Below are 24,091 nucleotides of genomic sequence, written 5' to 3'. Positions count from 1 at the left end.
ACTTTAAGCTTTTTGCGGGTCAGTTGGGCGGCGCACCCTGGCTTCCCGCAGGACACGACAGCGTAGGGCGCATCCGCCGCTCTGCAACACCAACGCCTACACCAGACATGTCCGACGCGTCACGCACTGCCCATGGCCGCGACCACGACCAGCCCACCTCCCACCGCCGCGCAAGGCCAGCAGCAGGCACAGACACAGGCACAGGCCGATCTCCACAACAACCATGATACCGCCGAGCCGTCGTCCAGTCGCAGCGCCGACTCGTCGACGTCGGACGACGACCTCCACCTCAACCACCTCAACCACCACCAAAGCGACAATGATGATGAAGCCACGCTGCTAAACTCGGACCCACTCGACCCCTCGCTGCAACAACGGTGAGTAAGTTGCACAGTACAGTACATACATGGTCGCTGACAGCAAATGCGCCGCCCCGCGCCCGCCAGCATGTCTTTCAAGCGCAAACCCAAACCCCCAGCGCCAGGAGGGCTGTCGTTCCCCAAGTTTCTCGCCGTCCCGCTCTCTGCAACCGGCCGCCAGCCGTCGCCCTCGCCCTCGCACTCGCCTCTGCCGACGCGCGCACAGCACCGGCGCAACCGCAGCGCCAGCGCCGCGCCCGACGTCGACGGCGGCAGCGTCGCCGACCCGCTCTACTACGACGATGAGGCCGACGAGCGCCATAGTAATAATGTGATCGGTGGTGCCGCTGGTGTGGATTGGAATGTCGAAGGTCCAGGCCGCCGCGTTGGCTATGACGACATGACCGCCATTGACTGGATCTTTGAGTACGCCAAGGAGCGCCAGCGTCTGCGGCTGCTGTATTCCAGCGCATCGGGCATCCTCGGCCATATCAAGCAGCTGGCCGACGCGAGCCAGATCTGGATCGTCTTGATCCTGACGGGCCTGGCAAGTGGCTGGATTTCGGCGTTTATCGACGTCGCGAGCGATTGGCTTGGCGACCTCAAGACGGGATATTGTAAGAATGAAGGTGGCGATGGCCGCTTTTATCTAAACAAGGTGTTTTGCTGCTGGGGCTATGACGGTGCGTAGGTTCAACATTGGGGAAGCTGCTTCTGCTGATGGACCGCAGAGCTGGCGCAGTGCTCCGACTGGCATCCGTGGAGCTCGGCCCTTGGAGCTACCTCCAAGGGTGGCAGCTACGTCGTGGAGTATCTTTTCTTTGTCCTCCTATCGGTACGTCCCCCGCAAAGCTCTGTGCGCTCTTGCTGACGGGCCACAGGTCGTTTTTGCAGCGTGCGCCAGCATTTTGGTCAAGCACCATGCCATTTACGCAAAGCATAGCGGAATCCCCGAGATCAAGACGGTCTTGGGCGGGTTTGTCATTCGGTATTTCATGGGGACGTGGACGCTTGTCATCAAGTCTTTGGGGCTGGTAATTACGTCTCCCAAACTGCTTTTGATCGGCTAATGACGAGATGCAGTGTCTGGCCGTGGCATCAGGACTGTGGCTCGGAAAGGAAGGCCCACTCGTCCATGTGGCTTGTTGTTGTGCCAACGTGATCATGAAGTTGTTCAGCTCCATCAATAATAACGAGGCGCGCAAGAGAGAGGTGCTATCAGCTGCTGCGGCAGCAGGCATCTCGGTGGCCTTTGGCGCTCCTGTGGGTGGCGTTTTGTTCAGCTTGGAGGTAATGAACCCAGGGACCCTTCATGACCATGCTGATGTTCGTAGCAACTATCGTACTATTTTCCCGACAAAACGATGTGGCAAAGCTTCGTTTGCGCCATGCTGGGTGCCGTGGCCTTGCACTCTTTCGACCCCTTTCGGACCAACAAACTTGTCTTGTACCAAGTCACTTACCACACTGGATGGCATGGATTCGAAATTGTCCCTTTTGCCTTTCTCGGAATCATCGGCGGCCTTTATGGCGGTCTTTTCATCAAGCTGAACCTCAAGATTGCGCAGATACGGCGCAACAATCCCTTCTTCAAGGGGCCGATTCGCGAAGTGGTTGCCGTCAGCCTCATTACTGCCATCATCGGCTTCCCAATCAAGTTCATGCGCGCTCAGGCTTCGGAGCTCCTGTACGTCCTCTTCGCCGAGTGTGTGGATATTCAAGACGACCAACTGGAGCTGTGCAAGTCGGGCAAGGCCAACACGGGCGTCTTGACGCTCTTGATTGTTTCGGCGTTCCTGGGATTTCTTCTTGCGAGCGTCACTTTTGGTCTCCTGATTCCCGCGGGTATTCTCCTTCCGTCCATGGCCATTGGCGCTCTCTACGGCCGTGCGGTTGGACTAATCGTCTCGTTGCTCCAAAAGGCGCATCCGACGTGGTACCTTTTTGCCGCCTGCGAACCAGACGTGCCATGCGTAACGCCAGGGACGTACGCCATCATTGGAGCCGCGTCGGCCATTGGGGGTGCAACTCGCATGACAGTATCCATTGTCGTCATCATGTTTGAACTCACGGGAGCCCTCACGTATGTGCTGCCCATCATGGTGGCCGTTATGATCAGCAAATGGGTCGGCGACTTCGTCTCACCGCGCGGCATCTACGAAGCGTGGATCCACTTCAACGGGTACCCGTTCCTCGACAACCGCGACTCGGACACGAACAGCGCAGTCCCCGACGTTCCCGCCTCGCAGGTCATGACGCGCATGGACGACCTGGTCGTCATCACGGCAACGGGCCACACGATCCAGTCGCTGCGCGCGTTGCTGGCCCAGCTCTCGTTCCGCGGCTTCCCAGTGATCGACAACCCAACCGACGCGCTGCTGCTGGGCTACATTTCGCGCACGGAGCTCGCATACGCCCTCTCGCGCGCCCTCGCCCGTGGCGGGCCCGCCGGCACCGGTCTCCCTCCGCACGCCGACGCCTACTTCGCGCCGCTCTCGTCGTCGACGCCGTATGCGACGGCCGCGACGACGCAACCATCCCTCGCCCTCGACTTGCGGCCCTGGATGGACCAGACGCCCATTACGCTCAACGCCCGATCCAGCTTGCAGCTCACGGTCAACATGTTCAGCCGCCTCGGCTTGCGCTACGTTCTCTTCGTCGAACGCGGCTGCCTCCGCGGTTTGATGACGAAGAAGGACGTCTGGTTCGTGCTCAACGAGGCGGATCCCGATGGCATCGGCGTCGCGGCGGCGAGTGAGCGGAACGAGAGTGCGGGTGGCGGCGCCACTATCAGAAGGGGTGGCGGCGTCCTCGGCGCTGGCGGCGGTAAATTGAGAGAGGGACACCGTGGCGAGGAAAGGGGTTTGTTGAGCGCGGATGCCGGCGTTGATGTGCTTGATGACGATGACGACGACGGCTTTGGCTCGGATGACGAGTTTGAGCATGGTGAGGGGAGACGTCGATGAGGCAAGTTGAGTTGCAGTTGGGGCGGCTGCGGTGGGTGGATGTGTATGCTTTTCTTTTCTTACTACTCTTCTCGAGAAGTACGAATACGTAGGTACTCTCGTGTTTGTTATCTTCATAAGTTTCCTTCTCGGCTGTTTGTCACCCGGCTGTATACCTACTTACCTACCTACTTACCTACCTACCTACCTAGATAGATAGATAGACGAAACCTAGACCAAACAAACCAGCAAGTGAGATTGAGCATTCACAATCCATATTGGAGTATATCTCTATTTGTTCTCGTGTTTATGCGGCAGAAAGAGGTAGATTCGGTGCTTTTGGCTGAATTGCTAAGGATGTGTGTAAATGGAGGGAAGGGGAAGTGGAAGGGGAGATTGGTCGTCAGTTTTCTGCGTCGACTCTGTTCGCCCGTTTTGGTATCGTGCATGTCTTTTGATGCTGTTGATACAATTGCTGCTACTACCGCCGCCGCCGCTCCCCTGCTGATGATGGACGATATGCTAGCTGCTGACCTAGATATACTCCTCGAAGCCCCCATAAGCCGGGGCAGCGTCAATCTTTTCGTCGCCCGTCTTCTGCGGCGGCTGCGCCTGCTGATCCAAATCGATGCCCAGCTGCGCGCACGTCTTCAACAACCACGTATCATGGATGAACTTGCCGGGAGCCAGCAGGAAGCGCGAGTCGCCCAGCTTGTCGAGGTCCCCCTCGGCGCCGAGCACCTTGTAGCGCTGGCGGCGCGCCAGCGTCGTGACGACGTTGAAGCACACGTAGCGCAGACCGGGACGGAAGTCTGGGTCCTGGAAGCCGAGCAGGCGGCCGTGCAGGTCCTCGGCGGTGAACTCGCCGTCGTACGTCGTGAACATGTCGTCGAAGACGACCATCTTGAAGCGGTTGTCGCGCGGCACCGAGTTGTGGGGGTCGGGGGAGAAGTCGACGTCGTCGGGCTGGGCGGGCACGATGGCGATCTGGCCCGCGTCCAGGGCGTCTTCGAGGTCGACCGAGATGGGGATGGCGTTTTCCGGGTTCCACAGGTGCGGCCCGGCGTCGTTGAAGACGTATTGCAGGTAGTTGTCGCCGATGCTGACGGCGGCCAGGTGCGCCGTGCACACGTCTCGCGCCGGCCGCCATTCGCGTCGAATGCAGCACCATACTTGGCCTTTGGCGTTTTGCGCTTGGTAGCTTCGCAGCACTTCGGTGCGCAGTGCCTTGCGTGATCGGTCGATTATTTTGTTTCGCCCCTTGCTCGTCTCCATTGCGTTGGCTGGCACGGGCAGCCGGGTCATCATCAGGTCCATGTGAGCCAAGACTTGGTCTTCTTTTTGGCCGTCCGCAGGTGCTGAGGGGTCTGCGTCTGGCGAGCTTGTAGTCGACGGGCCCGCAGTCGATGGGCCTGCAGTCAATGGATCTGTACTTGATGGGGTTGCGGTGCTGGACTGGCCGCTCGATCCGATCTGAACCATTGAGATGTTGCGTATACTTAAGGATACGGAACCCTCTGTTCGTTGGATGTGTTGATCGAGATGGACGCGGCCATCCTTGATCTTTTGCTGCATGAGAAGATGCACAGAGCGCTGCAGATCCTCAGCGACCTTGAGATGCTGCGTCAGGGAGCTGACTGAAGTCCCTGAATGGTCCTTGGGCTGGCTCGGTGGGGTGGGTTTCGGGGGTTCCAGATTTCTTCGCGCCCACTGTTGCCGTAGCCACTGTGGTGTATTCCTCGCCAGATTCAGACAGACTCGAGAGGAATTGAGCAGCATGGCGTATGAGAATGAAAGTAATGTCCTTGAAAACCGCGCACTCCCTCTCCATAGTGCTTGGCTAAAGTTTCCTGAAAATGGATTTGAAAATGGGTTTTCGAGATGTCTCCCCGATGGCAACAGGACCCGTAGCTTGGACTCGGCTGGCGGTGATGACTTGGGTTCTACCTTCTTTTTAGCCGCTGCCGCTGCCTTCTTCTTTTTTCTTGACATTTTGGTGGCGAGGAGCTCGCAGAGTCCCGTGACCAGACCTCAGTCTTGTGCGCTGAAAGAGAGGACCTGGAATCGCTGATATTGGTAGGCCGCAGATGGTCCAATTGGGATAGTGGCCAAAGAAGGGTCGACTAGACGATGGGCAAAACCTTGATGGTAACGTTTCGTCGGCTTCCCCGGTTTTGAGCCTCTCGCTTAGCCGCACGTCCCTCCAGGGCTGCATTACCTAAGCGCCGACCATGTAAATTCAGCAGAGACGACCCTGTAATATTTCAAGCGGCGTTACCTAATTCCGTCGTTTCTCTCCGCTCGGACGTCAAGTGTCAACAACACGCCCGGAATTGCGACTGCACCGACTCCAGACGCAATGAGGGGGCTGTCGTTGACTGCCACTGTTGCATCCCGGAGCTTTCATTCACCATCGCGAATCGGCATGGAGTTCGTCACTTTTTTCGACGTTCAATGGGCTTCCAGACTGCCCTTCAACAGCGCAAACAACCTCATCAAAGGGGTCGATGGGAGAGAGAATGCCCTCCAAGTTCACAGCAAAAACACCATAGCTTTGGAGCTTTGCTGTCTACGTGTCCAGAGTCCATGCTAACACGTCTGAATATGCACACAAATGGTCTCAATGTCGTAAAACTCATCACGAAGCACTGAAAACTGAATCCTTCAGGCATTGTCCCTCGTTCCCTTCGAGTTTGTATTCAGACATCGTCATCATTGCCTCATTGCATCATAAACTTTGACAACTTCGTTTGCGCACTCATCTTTGTCCAACAACCTCTTTTTCAGCAGAGGGCGGTACAAAATCCAAGACCGGGCCAAGCGGTTACAGAACAATGGACTCGTACAGCTCCTTCATATTTGGCAGGAGATTGAAGCCGTGCTCCGAATGAGCGGTGTTGCTGCACAAAAAGAAAGGTCAGTACCAATCTCACAAACGCAACGGAGAAGTAGTGAGGAGAAAGCATTACGATGCAAACTTACCACTCCATCTGCGCCATACGCGCGACCATGGTCCGGTTCCACTCCATCTCGGCCCTAGAAAAGGCTGCCCAATCCTCCTTGGCTTCTTGGCGCGCCGCCCTGTCGCCCTCCTCCCGCAGTGCATTGTGCATAGTCTGGCGCGCCACGTCCTTGGCCTCGGTCATCGCCGCCTCCAACTCCGGCTCGGGCATCTTGCGCCAGGGCATTTCCAGATCCCGTTCTACTACGGCATGGATCTCTCTGAGATGCCGCAACGTGATAACGACGTCCGACATGTCGTGGTAAGCGGCTTCGGCGGCTGCGTCGTCGTCGACCTGCATGGCGATGCTGTCAAGGTCCACGCCAGTGTTGGAGGCGTTGTAGCACATGCCGTCTTCGCTACCCGAGTTACTTGAAGAGGGAGCTCGGTCCCGCTGAGTTTCTTGCGATCCAGGTAAAGAATCGTCACCGTTGCCAGCCTTTCTGGCGTGCTATGCTGGTCCATTGTCGCGAGGCTGTTGTCGTGGCTACCATGGCTGAGATTTCGGCCATTCTTCCGGCCGTCGAGACTTTCTCCGCGCGTGCCAGACTTCTGCTGCTGGTTTTCCATGTTCTTGTAGCCGAAGCTCTTTTTGATCTCTGCATTCATCTCGTCATGCATGTCGACCATGGTCTTGCTGCCATCGCCAATTTGGTGTTCATTCCGCAAGCCTGGCACGTCGTTCGCGTCGACAGCTCTTTGGAAAGTATGAGAACTGCCCTGTCTGTTCGCGTTTCCCTCGGCTGAGGCTACAGTACTTGTGATCTGAAACCCGTCCATGCACCTTGCAATTGTCGTCGAGCGCGGCTGCTGAAGATAAGTCGCAGTGTCAGCGCAGCGCTTGCGCGTAGATCCAGCAACTTGAGCTCTGCGTGTCTTGAGGAATTTGGCGACATCCGCAGCCCTGAGCTCACTCACATATTTGTACGAATTCAAAAATGAGCCCTGGCGGGAGCGCACCTCAGAAAACAGCAATTCCTTGACCTTGGCATGGTCATCATTGACCTCTTCCACCAGGTTGGCGAGGCCCATGATCATGGTGTGGTCCCATTGGTCCAGCGGGAGGATTGGCGTGGCGGCCTTGTATACCGAGAGCTTTACTTTCGGCTTGGTCGCGTCGGGATGCTGGCGCGGCTTGATGGCGTCGTCGACCAAGTTGTCGATGCCGACTGCGCGAAGGCGGCGGAGGACCTCTTCCTTTGAGAGCATTGCCATGCCGGCACGTTGGGGAGCTACAAGTAGATTTAGTAGTTTGTCTCTCGGGTTTGAATGGCGTTGAGAGCGTTGGAAGAGGAATGTACTCACGATGAGGATGGTGGTGTGAGAGTAGAGGGTAAGCGATGTGGAGGAACCAAAGCTGTAGGGCGGTCGTGTTTGGTACCAACGAACGGCGCGGGTCAGGCGCAGAGAAATCGTCAAGGCGACGAAGTCCACACCGGCGCAAGCCACCGTGGGTGTTCGTTGATTTAACACAATGCGACGTCGACGCCAAGATGCCCCTTCCACTGGTCCCGGACAACACCAAATCAACACAATGCAACCCAAGGTCAGCCTCAATAGCTTTGTATGATGGATTTCAATAACCTGCACCAATACCATTCTCTAAAAAAAAAGGGGGTTTTCAATGCAGTTTATATAACTGATTTTGCTTACTGTCGCGGCAAGTGTCCTACCGCCTCGCAAAATTCGTGGAAACTTGACCGCAAGTCGCATCAAACGGCATGACACCGACTGAAATGGAGATTCAAAGTCACTCGCATTATTAACTACATGGGTTGAGGCTGATTGATAGCTCTATTTAGTTGGTTTGGCACCCGAGATGCGTGGGGAAAAATAGCAGAACGGCTGGCGAGCGTTTTTGTGTCAGGTCAGCAAACAATTCAATCACTTGCGGCAATGGTGCAAACGAGTTGCACCACGCAAATGAAGCAGTGCCTTTCCTCCGATTGGTGCAGTTAATCAATCATGGACCTCTAGATGCGTTGCAAGCTGCGCAAATGCTCAGTGTTGAGCTTTTTGGCTGCGAGGGGTGGACAGTCGTCTTGCCATGAGAAATGCGAAGTACAGGACAAAAGTGAGAGTCCTGAGGGAGGCACGCGGTCGACTCAAGCCTGAGCTAAAATTCCATCCAAAACAATCAATCCTGAAAGAGAGAGAATCCTTGTTTGTTGACTTCAACGAGGCATCAAACGGCCTACATGCTGAAACGAGGCGACGCTTACCTACATAGACGACAAAAAATTAACAAGATGCTGGCCAGCATGCGGCGAGTGAGGGATTTGACCCCCCGGACTCCTGCCTTGTGGTAATGTTCCTACAAGGCAGCCCCTGGTTATAGATTTCTCCGCATAACCAGCTCGCTATCTCAGATGTAGATTAGAAGCCCGGCTCTTTGGATGTATGGTGGTTTTTACTCATTATATAGACTATTTTCTGGTTCTAATCGAGTCATCAGGCGTGTGAAGTCATTGTCGCCTGCCTGCCTGTCTGCGCTCAACTGAGCCAAGCCCTGGTGTTGCGCCCACGCCCATCACAATCCATCCATCCATCCCGTTAATGATGGACACATCACTGGAGCCTCCCGCCCTTCCACCACTTTCCACACTCCTCTCCTGTACTGCTCAAATCGATCAGGCGGCTCTCAACGCGAGAATTGTGGCTGTTGAAATGCGGAAGCCCACCATGGGCAAGGCGAGAAATGGAGATCCGTGCTTGTGGCAATATGTGCGTCCGAATCGGGGAAGATCCAGCTGGGGCGGGAGCCGACTCGATACTAGAGATGATTCGGGTGGTTTTTGCATTTAGGGCTCGTGTTTGGAGGCTCCATAATCTGGGGCAGCGGGTTTCAGAGCAAGCAAGGCGCTGGAAAAATGTTCCTTTTTGGACTTTTGATGACTGCATACGGGCTAGAGAGGCGGGAATAATTCAGGCGGGTATAAAGGCTTGTTGGCGCCTAGGGAGGACCTATGTAAAGAGACTACTACAAGAGATTTAACATGGTAGGACTACTCGGAGGATTTTGAGAAAGGAACTTGACTTCGGATTGCGGGATACTATGGCCAAAGTACTAGACGACAAACACCGCATGTCAAAGAAGAGTGCAGATTTCCGTTTCCGGCACAATGCTATTGTGTACGTACAAAACCACATCGCCCTACCCCCATTTCGATTCTTTTCCAATCCATAATCACCACTGCTTTCCTTGGTGTGCCGTGTCTACTGCTTTCTCATAGCCCTGGGACGTCGTGATATTACATCTTCCCTCTGAGGCGCGCGAATGCAGTGCAGTCGCAATCTTGGTTCCTCTCCTTCATTGCAAAGAGTAAAAAGAGACGTCAAGAGAAGGTCTCAGAGCAAAACAGATTCAAAGAGCCCCTTGAGCTTCGACGAAAGGACTAGGCCAGCCGAATTCCGCAGATCATTCCTACGCGCAAACAAAAAGTCAGTCCGCGTCCATCCTCAAAAGCAACGCAGTAGCAGAACCAGCAAAGCAAACAGAAGAGAAAAAGACAACTCACATCTGCATCTGCGCCAACCTCGCCACCACGTTCCGGCGCCACTCAAATTCAGCCCGCTCGTACGCCGCATGCGCCTCCCGCGCCCTCTCAATCGCGTCGGAGCTCCTGCTCCCCTCTGCGTCGTGCATCGCCTGGCGCACTGCATCGCCGGCTTGCGACATGGCTCCCATAAGGAGCACCTCGGGCAGCTTGCGCGTTGGGACTTGCAGCACGCTTTCGGCCATGGGCACGAAGCTGTCGAGGTGGATGAGTGATCTGACAAGTTTGTCTGTTTTTTCGAAAGCGGCGTCGGCGGCGGTGGTGGCGTCGTGCTGGATTGGCAGTATCTTCATGTTGACGCGGGTGTTGAAAGCACTGAGGGTTGGGGTGGCTGTTGCGCTGTTGGCGAGGCTCATGATGTCATCCAGAGAGAAGGATGTGTCGTCGTCGTTGTCATTGTCGTCTTGGGCGTTGGACGTCTCGCGAATGGGGTAGAAGACGGTGATGCGCGTCGTCTCGCCTGGCTCGTTCTGCATTTGGCGAAGTTCGTCGCCGTCGGGGCGTTCATTAAGATCGCTGGTTCTACCTGGTGTCTCGTAGACCTCGAGCTCGTCGGAGCTGGCGTCAAAGTCGTGGTGTTCCTCCTCTGAAGCGCTCGCCTGGTTCTGGAGCAGCGGCTGTTGGGGAAGCGAAGCGGTGTAGTCGTTTTGCTCGGACTTATTTCGAACGCGGAATCCCCATTGCGGAGGAGACTTCTGGCCTTTAGCGCGTTTGTGTGCCATGATTACATTGTAGACGTCGGATGCAATGACCTCACGGATATTCTTGGTTGGGTTCTTCGGCATGCCGGTGTGGCGCCAATGCACCTCAGCGACGAGAGCCCTTTTGACGGCAGTGTAGTCATCAGTCGCCTGTGCCAGCATGTCTAGGCTGTGGACCAATGCATCGTCATATTGGGCAAGCGGGAGAACGGGCCCATCTTCTTGGAAATTCTTGCGCTTGATTCGCGGTCCAAACGCGTAGAGAGGCGCGCGTGGCTTGATGAGGTCGTCGAGCAGATTTTCGACGCCCACCGCGTTTAGGCGGTCCAGAGACTTTGCCTTCGAAGGCCTTGGCATGATGGTGTAGGTTTTATGAAGCTGCGATTGTGATGAGCATCCTGCTTCTTGAGGTGAAGCAGTACTGGGCGTAATGAGAGAAAGACACTCACATTCAATGAATGTGGAATCAAGAGGACAAATTGGGCAATGGTTGGTGATGAGATGCGCAAAGTGTGCGAGGCCTGTTGTCGTTGAAGTGTTGGCAGTTCAGGCGCAGAAACATGGTCGAGACTGAGCGGCAACGCGGGTTTCTGCTCCCCAAATAGGCAAGGCAGTGCCGCCTGTGACTTCAGCCGTCTGCTCAGTGCATGCAATAGATCATTCCCAGCTACCAATTCGCGATTTTCGAAGAGGTTTGAGTTGAGCAAGCCGCTATTTCTGAGTACGTCGCGCATCTAGCCCGACACGATGACGCCGTGGAAAACACGCTCGGCACGACGCTTCGAGCAGGTGACTGGTCTTTTTACGGCACCCTGTTGCATGCATGGGACGCCCAAGATAGACGATTGCGCGAAGGGACTGCGAGAAATACGAACCGACATGCCGTGAAGTGTGCTAATCAAGAAATTTACTCACAGCCCCAAGCATGACAGAGCGAAAGGGGAGACAGCGAAGTAAGATTGAATCACCTCCCAAAATACAGTGGCTGTCTGTCATCAAGCAACCGCAGCACTGCGGGCGCGAACTGCAAGAGCAGCATCTTTCAACATTGCCAGCGTCGTCATCCTCCGCTGGCCCGTGGCCGTCTCGCTTGACAGAGAAAGAAGAGAATTTTCGCTTTGGATCCAATGGCCGAGAGGATGTGAAGCGTGTCGAGATCTACAACTTACAGCTTAGATTCAAGTGTAAAAGCCACATTCTTCAAGTCTCGTCCTCAGAGCATTTGCCTGGAGCAAACCGACACTGAAATCCGCGCGCCTCTCTGAAATAAACTTACGACATCTTTCTTTCTCTCTCAAAACCTTTTCATGGACGGCAATTCCGCTTCGCCGAGCAGCTTTGAGCCAAGGCATACTGAAGTGAAGCGCCCAGACGGCCAGAAGGTCCGAGTCCGAGCCGAACTATCCAATACAAGAGCCCACAGGAACCAAAATTTCTGCCCAAGGGTCTAAATCGAGCACAATGAATTAGGTGTCTTCGAATTGTACTTGTCGCCAAGTTACTTCTCCTCACTTTTCAACTCAGAATCTCGACCTTCGGTTTTATTCCGATAATGTTTGTCCTGACTGGTAATCCTTTTGTAATGTACAAGGCGGTGTCTTTTCTCGAGCGGAGTTGCAACTTCTTCCAGTCTTTGGGCGTGGTCTAAGGGGAGGGGAGATCTTGGTTAGCCCCAGTGGACCCTGAAGATGTAGAAGGGACTATTTACCGTGGTCGTGATGAAACAGGTTGCCACCAGCCAAATGAGGCGCTACAAAGCTACCAGAATGCGCGAGCCTGGATGCGCTTTTTGCTGTCCTCGGCAAGGGTGAAACCATTCTCTTTCTCAAGGACCTTGCTGTGAGAGAGGTTAGCTATGATTGAGAACACCACCACAGTGAGAGAGGAGATCAGGTTTGTGTCTTACAGGATGCCTTGAGCCGTTTTGGCCGTGCAGCTCTGCTCCCAATCTTCAAGAGCCTCGCGCATGCCCTTCTTCAGCCTGTCAACGTTTTCCAGCACCGCGTCTATGTCCTCGATGTCCGTGTTCGGCAGATTATCAATGGCAGTTTGGGCGTCAGGGGCAATCTTGGAGACGGTGCTGACCAAAGGTCTGCTTCTCTTCTCCCTCGGCGCCGGCTCGATTTCGTCGATGAGGGCCAACAGCTCCTCAGTGGCCCGAGCAGCGCTGATGGTACGACTGGCACAGCGCAAGCCAGCGTCACGTTCGCTCGAGTCGACGGTGTTGTCGAGCGACTCGGAGGGGCAGACGACCTGGTCCTGTCCATCGTCTCCGGAAAGCGAGAAGCGAACCTTCTTGCGGGCTGGGGCCATGGGAGCCTCCTCCAAAGGCGAGTCAGCACGACGACGCTTGCCCTTCACCTTTCCAGACTTGGCCTTGAGCTCTTCGACGGCTTTCTCAACGTCCACTAGAAGAGCCTCCCTTGCCAATCGCACATCGTCTTTGAGTCTCGCGTTGTTGTGCCTGCACTCAACGTGCTTGAGAAGAACGCATTTGGCTTCATCCAGGCTTGGGGCATAGTGCACCAGCTTTTCCAATTGAACCAAAAATTCCTCGGGGTAATCCTCCAATGGGATGATTGGTGTGTTCGGTTCGGAAATTTTGACTTTGTAAGCGCCGTTCCTGTCTGCAGGTGACTCGCGCGGTTGGATGGTCTTGTCCAAAACGTCGTTGATATCGATTTTTCTAAGCCTTTCTGGCGCCCGGCGGGCGGCTTTGGAAAGACCCGAATCTGGAGCAGCCATGGTGGAGGAGAGTGGTTGGGAAACTAAATTGGAGAGTAGGTTAGAAAGCTGTGTCGTGCATCGTTGGGTTGAAAAGCGCTAAAAGATGGAAATGGAGACTCACCAGTGCGACTTGCGAGCGCGGTGGGTTGGAAAAAGTCTTCAAATGTAGAGCGAAATGCTCGAATGGCGTAGGAGGCAGACTGCTGTGACTTCAGGTAGTTGAGGTGGAGCGCTTTCGTAGAGTGTGAGGGGGAGTAGGTGACGGAAATTCAACACCACGGGCCCGAGTTCTGACGGGCGGTATAAGCGAGGTCGATGGTGGTTGCAACGCCAGGTAAGTTGCGCACAGCAGGCTGATCAATGAGATTACTGCGGTCTTGAGCCCCCCAAACGTCAAGCTGGGCAACGTGACCAAAAAGAGTACGGTTGGCTATCCAAGCTACCTAGGTACGTGGAGCAACGACCGCAGTCAAGCACATGGGGAGCTCGCGTCTGCTGTAGCTTGCGGGCGATAAACTAGCCGCTTTAGGAATCAAGAATAACCTTTATAAAGCAAAAGCACGGTCATTCCTTCAGAGAACCGGATTTATAAGAGTGGTCGGATGGTGCACTGGCGGAAAAGATTGGTCGGAACACCCTGCAGTTCACAGATGTTCGTTCATGGATCGAGCACCCAGGCATCGGTTCGATCCTCGCGGTTCTCTTTTGCCTTTTTCCTCTCTCTCTTTTTTCTGCTCTCTCAACCTTCACAAGCTCAAAGTGTGGGCGAAGTATCGAACATGTCCGCAGTCCCGTCCCATGTCCTTTTGCTCTTGCGCCTCCAACCCACCAGGTAGACGACGTGTCGAGGCGGAAAACACAAGCAGCGAAGCCACCATTCAAGGAAAGACATTGTATTCAAAGAAACAGGGTACCATCCCACCCTCAACACCAACTGCTCCAAAGCATTTCAATTTAAGAAGGCGAGTTTGCTTACCTCCGCGCCGCCGCCACACCCACACCTCAAGCACCCTTGGCCATGAGCGGCTCCCACTGCTCGAACATGTCAACATCAAAGAGCCACAGGAAGGTAAAACGTTAGACACATAGCAGCATCAGCAGCAGCAGCAGAAGTAGCAGCAGAAGCAGCATCACAATCACCCAACAAGCAGGAAGTCTCCGAGCATCAGGAAGTATCAGGGTAAGCATAATAATCACATTAGACGCACGAGCCTCACTGAATCACTGAGTCCAAGACATGTCGACAGAGTCCAAAAGGAAAAAGAGGAATTACCCATCGACCCAAAGAGAAAACAGAAGGAAGAGGAAGAAGAGTACCGATACTACCCGCACCAAAGGAAATCCACCAACGCCGCAGAGTAAACAACTAACTGATTGACTGACTGCCCATGATTTGAAGGGAAACGCATCGCCATCGCCAGCAAGACCAAAGTGACATGATGATGATGCGCCATTCTTTATTTCGTACGCTCGTTCGTTCGATCGTTGGCTCATTCATTCGCTCTCTTGACTCGTCCATCATTTCATCCATCGTGCGTGCGCTTGCTCGATCGCTCGATCGCTCGGGGGAGAGGGTGGGTGGGCAAGGAAAAGGAAGAAAGGAAAGGAGGTGACGAAAAGGGAAAAGGAAATAGGCAAGGAAAGTAACCGTGAAGGGAGGAAAATAAAAAGCATCGCCTCCACATGTACACAAAATCAACACACCACGTGCGACACGACAACCAGCGGTCGAGTGGCTACAACGCTACTCGACTCGCTCGCTCGCTCGCTTTTTGCCACTTCCACCACCATCGCTCGTATCGACTCGAAATTTTGTTAAGGGGTCGTTGGTATGCCCGGGCGGCCCCGTGTTGTGCTGCTGCTGCTGCCGCCGCGCCACTCGATGCCGGGGGCAAAGGAGAAATTGGGGTGGCGAGGTGGACAGGGAGGACCGAACAAGAACCAAGTGAGACCGACTGTTGGAACAGAGGAAAGGGGCTTGGGCGACGACCCGCGTGGAGAGAAAAACCGAAATTTTGTCAGAAGACCGTGGCATGGCGCCAGGCCGGCGGAGCGGTTGGACAGACCGAAGAATATGGACGAAGGGAAAGTAAGGCGCGGCGATCCAGGCGGCTATGATAGGTAGATCCAGCAGCAGCCGCAGCAGCCGCAGCAGACGATGCAAATGCACACCAACCGATCCAAGAAAACATATGCAAGGCAAGGAGGGTGGGTATCATCTTTCTTGACATCCAATGGTTAAGACGGAAAGAGACAAGATAATTAGAAAATCATGCTCTTGATGTTACCGCGCCTGCGCTCACCCATCTTTCCCAGGTACCTGGCAGCAGCACTGCCACCACTACCCTTCTGGACAGCCACTGATGGAGCTGCAGGGCCTGGGTTGAGTTCGCTGATGGGCCGGCGCTTGTCGGGGCTGGCGCCCACAGGAGCAGTACGGTTGTACGTTGCTGGCGGTGAGCGGACAGGGCTGGGATGCTGCGGAACCTTTGCGTGCTGCTGCTGGCCAGGCTCAAAGGTAGACTGAGGACGTGCGCGGGCTTGCTGTTGAATGTTGTTGTGTTCGTTCGATTGCTGGCTGTTCGCCTGGCCGTTCGCCTGAGCAGCCGCTGCCGCCTTTGCAGCTGCACGCTCAGCCTTCTCCTTTTGGAAAACGAGTTCTGTCCACGGCTTGCAAGACCCAAGCGAGCCATTGATGGTATCGCCGAGGACCTTCATCCAGCCCTCCTTGTCTTGGGCGTTGTCAGCGTAAAAGTCAATGGTCTCGCCGTTGCGAAAACGGATACGGAAGCCTTCTTCCACAAACGCATAGCCCTCGTCTTCCTCTGCAAAGCCGGATTTGCGTCGACAACCAGCTTCCTTTTGCTTCAGGGTGGTGTGATCATCAATCAACTTGGCTGCCTTTGCCAGATTGATGGTGGCACGGGGCTGACGGGTCGTCTCATGGAAGGCAGTCAACTTGTTACCTGCGAGACGGAAGAAGCGACGACGCCAGTACTAAATGCTCGTCAGCTGAGGATACCTTTCGAAGCGGGTTGGATACTCACCGGACAGTCACCACCTTGCTGGCTCAAATGGCCTTCGTAGATCCGGCTCTTAAGCTCCTCTGCTTCCTTGAGCTCTCGAATGCACGAGTTCATGCTCTTCGGCATGTCCTCATCCTTGGCGTTCTTGGGCTTGGGGACGTAAAGCAGTTGAAGGGTCAACTTGCCAATTTTGTACGGCGGACGCCGAACAACGCCACCTCGTTTGCTCTTGACGCTGCTAGTAATGCTGGGATCTTCCTCGATAGCCCACTCGTTGAAACAGGGAACGTCGACCTCAAACTGGCGGCCATACGACTGCCTCTCGTAGTTTTTGAGGCAGACATACGATCTTGCAAACGAGCCATCTGGTCCTACCAAATCGTGCAGCAAGTCCCAAGCCGTGGGGTTGGTGTTGACCCGCCTTGCTGCTTCAAGCTCTTGCTGTGCCTTCAGCACCGCAGCACGCTCGGCCTCCTCTTGCTGCCTGCGCTCGGCTTCCTTGCGCTTCTTGGGCGATTGAAGCAAGCGACCAAAGGCAGAGTTGGTCTTTTTGTGGCCCGATGGCTTCGGTGCGGGGGCTGCTGGTGGAGAAACCTTTGGCTTTGGCGGGGCCTGCAGCTTGGTCTGAAGCGTGAGTTGAAACTCGAGATCGTTCAAGACGACCAACTCAAACTCTTGACCAATGGCTGCATCACGGGCAAGGTCAAGCCAAGAAGTGGTCACGCAGTGAAGACCGTTGTCCAGAGTCAGCTGGAAATTGGTCTTTTCGTCTGCAAAATCCGTCAATGCTGCGCAGTGGCTATGAGTTCCAGGGAACTCACTTCTGGGGAGGGGCATTTCGAGGTCCTTGACACCGACGACCTTGACGAAGAGTCTTCCCTTTTCCATGTTCTCATCGGTTTCATCAATCATCGACATGTCGCCTGAGTTGACAGCACTTTCCTGGCCGGGCAAAGGAGGCATGGGACCGGCGGCACTCTTCGGCCTTCCTTCACCAATAGATGCAGTGGACGGATTGCGAACACTGCGACGTCGAGTTTTGCCGACCCACGGCTCAGTTGTCCAGGTATTGCTCCGCTCGCGAGTGGACTTGCGAGGGGTACTTGCAGTGGGTCTGGACCCTGGCGGCGCAAGCAGGCCATGCTCGGTGGCAGGCGCTGTGGATGTTGTTGATGCGTTGGCAGAATTGTCAGACGGAGTCTCATCGCTAAATTTGCGGCTGCTGGCGTAGACAATCTTTGTGTTTTGGCGCATCAGATAACCCTTCTATTTACAAAGAGGTCTGTTAGCCACGGCCTCTTGTTATCGGAAGTTCAGGATGCTTTACCTTTTGAGATTCGACGACCCGGTCAAACTCGCGGTCCAGGTCGAAGCTCAAGTCTTCACCAATGTCGCCCATGGGAAAATCCAACTTCATCTTGAACGACTGGCGGCGCTTCGGTTCACCGCCTTCACTCTTCGTCTCCCAGTCAGAACCTTGCTCCTCGCGGGACCCTTCCGAGCAGCCCATTTCAGAAGAGCGCTCTTCAGAAACATGAGACAACTGAGAAGGCTCTTCGATTTCTGCCGTCAATGAAAGACGCCCAGTGTGCTTTTCTGGAATGGGTGGCGGCCGTTCCCCACTGACTTGCCGGCGAGTCGCAGCCATGGTTGAAAAGTCGCTCGGAGTCGAAGAAGTGCGCGTCTTCAAGATGCCGCCAGGCGCCTTAATGGTAGCCGTTGGCTCATCGACTTCGGAGTCTTCCCGCTCATCTTGTTGAATCGGATGTCTGATAACAGACTCAGGAGTTCCGGGGTCCTCGTCCTCTGTGTTGAGGGTGTTTTCGTCGTCGGTTTGCTCTGGTGGAGTGACAGGCCGCTGAATAAAGTCCTCGTCGGGCTCCAGTTTAGGAGCAGCGTCCACGGTGGCATCAGCAGGTGGAGGGGATCGAGACTTGCCAAGGTAGGACTGAAGCTGGAGGTGAAAGTCTTCCACATTTTCGAACGACCCAAAGTCTGGCAAGCCGTCAATCTTGCTGTGGGTACTCTTCGGCACCAAATACCCACCTTCTGTGGCGGCAACACTGTCTGCCTTGGGTGTGGGAGGACCATCATCGTCATCAGTACTGTTCTGCTGACTCGGCTTCTCTTCAACATCATCTGATGAGTAGTGGCTGCCATCGTCTGAATCAGCATCGTTCCCGCTAATGTCATAGTGGATGACGGATCCTTCGCGCTCCGAGCTTCCGCGACCCGGCGAGCTTCCTGGGCTGTGCATCTCTGGAATGGAGTTCAGATCAAATGCACTCTCCCCATCTTCAAGCTTGACAGCAGTGACTGGAAGATCTGGAACGTCCACCTCGAAGTTGGAGGAAACTTCGCGTGATTGAATGGGGACATCAGGATCGTGGTCATAGTCAGAGATGTCTCCGTAGTTCTGCTCTGACATCATGGAAGGCTGTTCTGTGTAATTGTAGTCATCGTAATGGGCACTCTTGACCTTTTCCATGATAGCCTCGCGAGAGATGGGAGGAATGTTGAACGACTCGAGCGTAGAGCTACCCTCAGGCTGTCCTTCGCCGACGTCCTTGGTCTCATGCTTGTCGTCTAAATCAATGGCAGCTTCCAGAGCCTTTGTAGGCGTTCCTTCGCGTGAGTCTTTGATGCCCATGAGGTCCAGGCGATCTTCCAGAGTCATCGAAGCTCCGCCAATGTTGAGAATATCCGCCTTGGAAAAATTAGCCGCAACGCGGGGAGGAGAAGGGAGGGTCCGATGAGCGTTACTCACGCGCTCGGCGGCAGCGGCGATGCCGTCGTTCGACTCTCTCCTTCCGCGAGGTGTGTCAGGAGGTGAGTTTTGGAACTGAGGCAGCGGAGGCAAAGGTCGCTGCTCTCCGTCAGAGCTATGAGAACGCTCCCGCGTAGGCTCGAGCTGGTCGCCGTCGGCGTCAGGATCGGAGTCATTGCTAGTGAATGGATCCTCAAAGGTATCAGCAAGCTCGTGGTTGGCAACCTCAGGGCTCATATGGCGCCAATCCTCAGGCAGGACAACTGGCGTCTTATCAGTATCCTCCAGAGAAGCATCGAAACTGTCGTCCCTGTCCATGGAATCGCCTTCAAACTCGTAGTCCTCTTCTTCATCTTCCTCTCCGGACTCACAGCTTCCCTCCCGCGAGGCCAGCGACGGCTCTGGAGTGACCATTTCGTATTCGTTGATTACTGGCGGCTTGGCCTCAAAGGTGACACTCTTTGCGTGGCGGCGCAGAGGTCGCGCAGGGCCGTCGCCGACGTATTCATCGTCCGAGGAAATCACACTTGAGTCGTTATCGCAGCCCTGGCTGAAGCGACCATTGCGCGACAGGGAGGAGCGCAGAGGCGAAGTACTTGGCTTGGGCGGAGAGTTGGTCACGTATCCACCGTCGATTTTTGAAGTCGCAGAGGCGACCTTGGGCTCACTTTCGCCACGGTGATGGGTCTTCAGGTTCTCGCGGTTGCGAAGAGGATCAAATCCGCGGGGTACATAGCCCTGCGCGCTGAGCGGTCGGCCCGCTGCCAGCGGACGCTCGACGACAGGAAGTTTGGTAGGGTCGTAATGGTCTTTTGTCTCGCGCGCAAACATGGTGCTGTTCTTGACACGCGACGCCTTCATCAGGTTCTCAATCGAGTTGCGCTTTGGCGAAAGCGTCTGTGTGCCTTCGAAGGAGTTTTCGGAATCCTGCAAACTGGAAGAATTGGGATCGCGGGACTGCCAGAAGCGGTGTTTGGAGGCTCCAAAAGGTGAGGTGTCGAGCGGGGACGTGTCCCGGGCGGCCATGGGCTTCTGGACAAATGTCAGTCACACAAGAAGCAGAGGAATGCGGCGAAACGGACCTTAGTCAGTTGATTGTAGCTGGGAGAGTTTCTACGGCGCTCCACTGGGCTGAGCTCGCGCAGCGGGCCGGGGCTATTGGCCATGGTGTTGACGGGCGATATAGTGGATCTGTTTTTGCTTGGACGTAGAGGCTCAACCTGAAGCGCGTTGCAATGGTAAGTAAGATGCGTGATGAGGAGAGAGAGAGCGAGGCTAGGTGAGGAAAACATACTGCCTCAGTGGGCATCTCGAGCCAGTCGGAGAGTGATGCGTGGACTCGAGGACGGTGAATTGGCCGATATGATCAGGAATGCTGTCAGAAGCGAGGAATGCAGCGCAGTGGCCGAGGTTGGTGAGAGCAGAGCGCCGGCTGAAAGAGTGAACAAATGCACGCTGGTCGACAGACGAACGGAGAAAAAAGAGACGGGGTGGGAGGGAAAAAGGTGAGGAGGAGGAAAAAGGCTGGAGGCTTGGGTACGGAACAGAAGACGGGAAGGGTGGTGGTGGTTGTGATGGTCGGATCCTTCTAGGCTAGCGCCGTCTGTTGTGTTGTTCCAGCGCTTATCACCGGGGGAACCACGGACCCCTTGTCGCCGCCTGAGCTCAGCAACCAGCCACCAGCCACTAGGTACCCACCAGCCACATCTCCTGGCCCGTGCCGCTTCAGCCACCGTGCAGCCTCACCGCCCGCCTCGACGCCGGGCTGGGAAACTTTTTGCACCTCTGGCACTATTTTTTGCCTCTCAAATTCTCACTTTCCTCCCAATTCTTGCCATTGCCATCTTTTGCTGGAGGTTTTCAACCTCAAACCCCAGCCATCATGCTGCGCGCCTCCGCCTCCGCCCTCTGCCCTCGATGCGAAGTTCGTGGCCTCTTTTCCTCGACGCGTCCTACCGTCACTGGCGCGTTGTTGCAGCAGTCGCGATTTGCCTCAAAATTCACCAAGCGCGCCCCCTCTCGCATGACACTCTCCAAACGGGTGGGACAAGCAAACCCCAAATCTAGAGCATCAAGAAACTCGAACCCCCCGACACGCTCGTCGTGGGCCGCGGAACCAGTTCGAACCAAACGGCCCTCGTTTGTAGACGACGACCCTTTTGGCAAATCTGATCGCCCGAAAAGCAAGCCTCCAACGAGCTTCAAAAGTTTTGACTCCAAATTCACAAATGGGGAAAATTCAAACACGCCGAGGGACGCGCCTTCGCCTTCTCGGGGACCGCGCAAGGACTTTGCTGAGAGAAAACCTTTTCAGCGAGACGACTCCTCCCGGGGACCGCGCAAGGACTTTGCTGAGAGAAAACCTTTTCAGCGAGACGACTCCTCCCGGGGGTCGCGCAAGGATTTTGCCGAGAGAAAACCTTTTCAGCGAGACGAGTCCTCCCGGAGGCCGCGCAAGGATTTTGCCGAGAGAAAACCTTTCCAGCGAGACGAATTCTCCAGAGGGCCACGCAAGGATTTTGCCGAGAGAAAACCTTTCCAGCGAGACGAATTCTCCAAAGGGCCGCGCAAGGATTTTGCCGAGAGAAAACCTATTCAGCGAGACGAATTCTCCAGAGGGCCGCGCAAGGATTTTGCCGAGAGAAAACCTATTCAGCGAGACGAATTCTCCAGAGGGCCGCGCAAGGATTTTGCCGAGAGAAAACCTATTCAGCGAGATGACTCCTTCCGCGGCCCGCGCAAGCCTTTCCAGCGAGACGATTCCTCCCGCGGACCGCGCAAGCCCTTTCAACGAGACGACTCCTTCCGGGGCCCGCGCAAGGACTTTGGTGAGAGAAAGTCTTTTCGGCGAGACGATGACTCTCCAGGTCACTTGAACCGCACGGAAGCACCAAGAGACTTGGTGCCGCCACAACGGAGGGAAAGAAATCGGGGGGGATTTGAAAGGTCAAAGAGCGCGCCCCCCGTTGGCGTCGGTCGTTCAAAATTTGGGGCGGGAACTCGTCATGACCGGAGACAAGATCCGTCTTCCAATGGAGATTTGAAGAGGAAGAGCAAGGGTAAAGAACACTTTCACGCATTGAAAATGCAGCAGACTTTGGAGCCTATATCCTACAACCGTCGAACCTCCATTAAGGACAGGATTTCTGAGCTGGACGATTTCCTCTACTTCGATTTATTGCCTGAAGTTCAGGAATCGATTCCTTCACAGGGCCTGCCCGGCGTAGCCTCTGTGCAGCCGACTCCGGCCCAGCGTGTCGCTATACCTGCTTTGTTGGGTATGGATAGGGAGAAGTCCTCCAACATGGAGCAATTCCTGTTGGCAGCTGAGACCGGTTCTGGTAAGACCCTGGCCTACATGGTTCCGATCATTGACGCAATGAAACGTGCCGAGTTGAAAGAGAAACAAGAGGAAGTGGCCAAGGAACAAGAAAAGCAGGACAAAGAGGACTCTAAAATGTTTGAACTTGAGCCCCCTCCGCTCTCTGGCCAAGAGAATCCCAATGCTGGAAGACCGCGAGTCATCATTCTCGTGCCTTCTGCAGAACTGGTTCAACAGGTCGGCGCGCTTGCCAAATCTTTTTCACACACAGTCAAGTTCAGAGCTGCGCTCATCTCTGCCGTCTTTAGTCCGACGCGCATCAGGAATACTCTGTTTTCACCTCAAGGAGTTGACATGGTCATCTCGACGCCGCATCTCCTCGCCAGCATCGGCGAGAGTGACCCCAACATCTTCAGCCGCGTCACGCATCTTGTCGTTGATGAAGCTGACTCTCTCCTGGATCGGTCCTTCTCACCCCTCACCACCAATATCATCGACAAATCAACCCCTTCTTTGAACCAACTCATTTTTTGTTCAGCTACCATCCCCAACAGCATGGATGGGTACTTGCGCAAGCACTTCCCTGACACCATCCGTCTGGTAACCCCCAATATCCACGCAATCCCCCGGCGTGTGCAGATGGCTGTTGTCAATGTTAATCAAGACCCTTACCGAGGCAACAAAGATTTGGCATGTGCAGAGACGCTTCACCAGATCGCAAAGTCGCAGGTAGAACATTGGGATGAAGAGCGCGAGGTCGCCCCGACCAAGCGTATCATCGTCTTTGTCAACGAGCGCGAAAAATCTGTTGAGGTCGCCGAGTACCTGAAGAAAAAGGGCTTCGACGCTGTAGCGTTGAACCGCGACGCAGGCATGGAGCGGCAAGCACAAGTCCTGGCCGAGTTTGGCAGCAGCCTCTACATCGACAAGCGAGAAATCAAGAAGAAGAGCGATGAAGAAAAGGCAGCGTCGCCCGTCGCGACGCCGTCCAAGTTCCCCAACACCAAGATACTTGTGGCGACGGACCTGGGCTCGCGTGGCATCGACACAACGGCCGTGCGCCACGTCGTGCTGTACGATGTGCCGCACACGACTATTGACTTCATCCACCGTATCGGACGCACGGGACGCATGGGCAGGCGCGGCCGCGCCATTGTGCTGCTGGGCAAAGGCGACAGGGCCGACGTTGTCAAGGAAGTCCGCGAGACCATGTTCAAGGGACAGGCTCTCATCTAGTCTTCTGTCTTTCGTACTTGTCCATAAGTAAGCTGCCGGATTTCCTTGTACGATATGTAGTTTGACGAAAAAATCCCCCCCAATCTCCGCTGCTTCTTGTCTTATTCCATTCACGAATGAACAGAGTTGCCAATGTGATGATGATGCGTCTGGTTCTGATTTGGTATGGCCTGGACCCCCTACTAGACAAAGACATTCCGGCCTTGACTCTTGTGGCTGCGGATGTTACTGATGTAGGGGAGAGGGATTTCTGCTCGGGATAGTCTTCAGGGCGCTTCTTGATGTGTGTGGAGGCGCGCTTAATAAGAAAGAGCTACATGCCATGATGTACAATAATGAGAAGCAAATTTCAATTCTCTTCGTCCTGTCATGTGTGGCATAATGCAAAATTGCTTTCCTTGTGGAGTGATGTAGAAGCACGCGTCGAGAAGAAGAGTGAGAATTCCTCTC

General features: G+C 55.0%; 7 protein-coding genes across 7 annotated transcripts; 2 read left to right on the top strand and 5 right to left on the bottom strand.

Annotated features, from left to right (window-relative positions):
• The first annotated feature begins 68 nt into the window (after positions 1-68).
• Positions 69-3,587, top strand: IWZ02DRAFT_305264 (chloride channel). The gene is made up of 5 exons (XM_066763984.1): positions 69-1,042; positions 1,091-1,194; positions 1,241-1,393; positions 1,443-1,649; positions 1,694-3,587. Exons 1-5 carry the CDS (start codon positions 424-426, stop codon positions 3,323-3,325), a joined length of 2,715 nt encoding a protein of 904 aa, XP_066622030.1. The 5' UTR covers positions 69-423; the 3' UTR covers positions 3,326-3,587.
• Positions 3,588-3,838: 251 nt separating this feature from the next.
• Positions 3,839-5,083, bottom strand: IWZ02DRAFT_491737 (uncharacterized protein; the record flags this gene model as incomplete). Its single annotated transcript, XM_066769767.1, has 1 exon — positions 3,839-5,083. The coding sequence occupies one exon, from the start codon at positions 5,081-5,083 to the stop codon at positions 3,839-3,841; it is 1,245 nt and encodes a 414-aa protein (XP_066622029.1).
• Positions 5,084-6,128: 1,045 nt separating this feature from the next.
• IWZ02DRAFT_491736 (uncharacterized protein) lies at positions 6,129-7,520 on the bottom strand (the record flags this gene model as incomplete). Its single annotated transcript, XM_066769766.1, has 3 exons — positions 6,129-6,204; positions 6,287-6,600; positions 6,678-7,520. 3 exons carry the CDS (start codon positions 7,518-7,520, stop codon positions 6,129-6,131), a joined length of 1,233 nt encoding a protein of 410 aa, XP_066622028.1.
• Positions 7,521-9,819: 2,299 nt separating this feature from the next.
• Positions 9,820-10,920, bottom strand: IWZ02DRAFT_521744 (uncharacterized protein; the record flags this gene model as incomplete). The annotated part of the gene is made up of 1 exon (XM_066770803.1): positions 9,820-10,920. One exon carries the CDS (start codon positions 10,918-10,920, stop codon positions 9,820-9,822), a length of 1,101 nt encoding a protein of 366 aa, XP_066622027.1.
• Positions 10,921-12,465: 1,545 nt separating this feature from the next.
• Positions 12,466-13,532, bottom strand: IWZ02DRAFT_521737 (uncharacterized protein; the record flags this gene model as incomplete). Its single annotated transcript, XM_066770802.1, has 2 exons — positions 12,466-13,331; positions 13,412-13,532. Coding segments are annotated over 2 exons (987 nt in total), but the record flags the coding sequence as incomplete, so codon positions are not given.
• A 1,948-nt stretch (positions 13,533-15,480) lies between these two features.
• Positions 15,481-20,328, bottom strand: IWZ02DRAFT_305207 (GTP binding protein-like protein Bud4). Its single transcript, XM_066763983.1, has 5 exons — positions 20,166-20,328; positions 17,644-20,115; positions 17,138-17,582; positions 16,338-17,086; positions 15,481-16,287 (listed from the first exon to the last, which is right to left on the bottom strand). The coding sequence occupies exons 1-5, from the start codon at positions 20,247-20,249 to the stop codon at positions 15,553-15,555; spliced, it is 4,485 nt and encodes a 1,494-aa protein (XP_066622025.1). The 5' UTR covers positions 20,250-20,328; the 3' UTR covers positions 15,481-15,552.
• A 384-nt stretch (positions 20,329-20,712) lies between these two features.
• On the top strand, positions 20,713-24,045 carry IWZ02DRAFT_455255 (P-loop containing nucleoside triphosphate hydrolase protein). The gene has a single exon (XM_066767776.1). The coding sequence runs from the start codon at positions 20,966-20,968 to the stop codon at positions 23,639-23,641; it is 2,676 nt and encodes an 891-aa protein (XP_066622024.1). The 5' UTR covers positions 20,713-20,965; the 3' UTR covers positions 23,642-24,045.
• The last annotated feature ends 46 nt before the right edge of the window (positions 24,046-24,091 follow it).

The sequence above is a fragment of the Phyllosticta citriasiana genome, assembly GCF_038021145.1.
Source record: "Phyllosticta citriasiana strain CBS 120426 chromosome Unknown IWZ02scaffold_8, whole genome shotgun sequence".
In the NCBI taxonomy this organism is placed as follows: Eukaryota; Fungi; Ascomycota; class Dothideomycetes; order Botryosphaeriales; family Phyllostictaceae; genus Phyllosticta; species Phyllosticta citriasiana.
The sequence above is the reverse complement of the archived record's forward strand: the minus strand, read 5'-3'. Positions and strand labels throughout refer to the sequence as shown.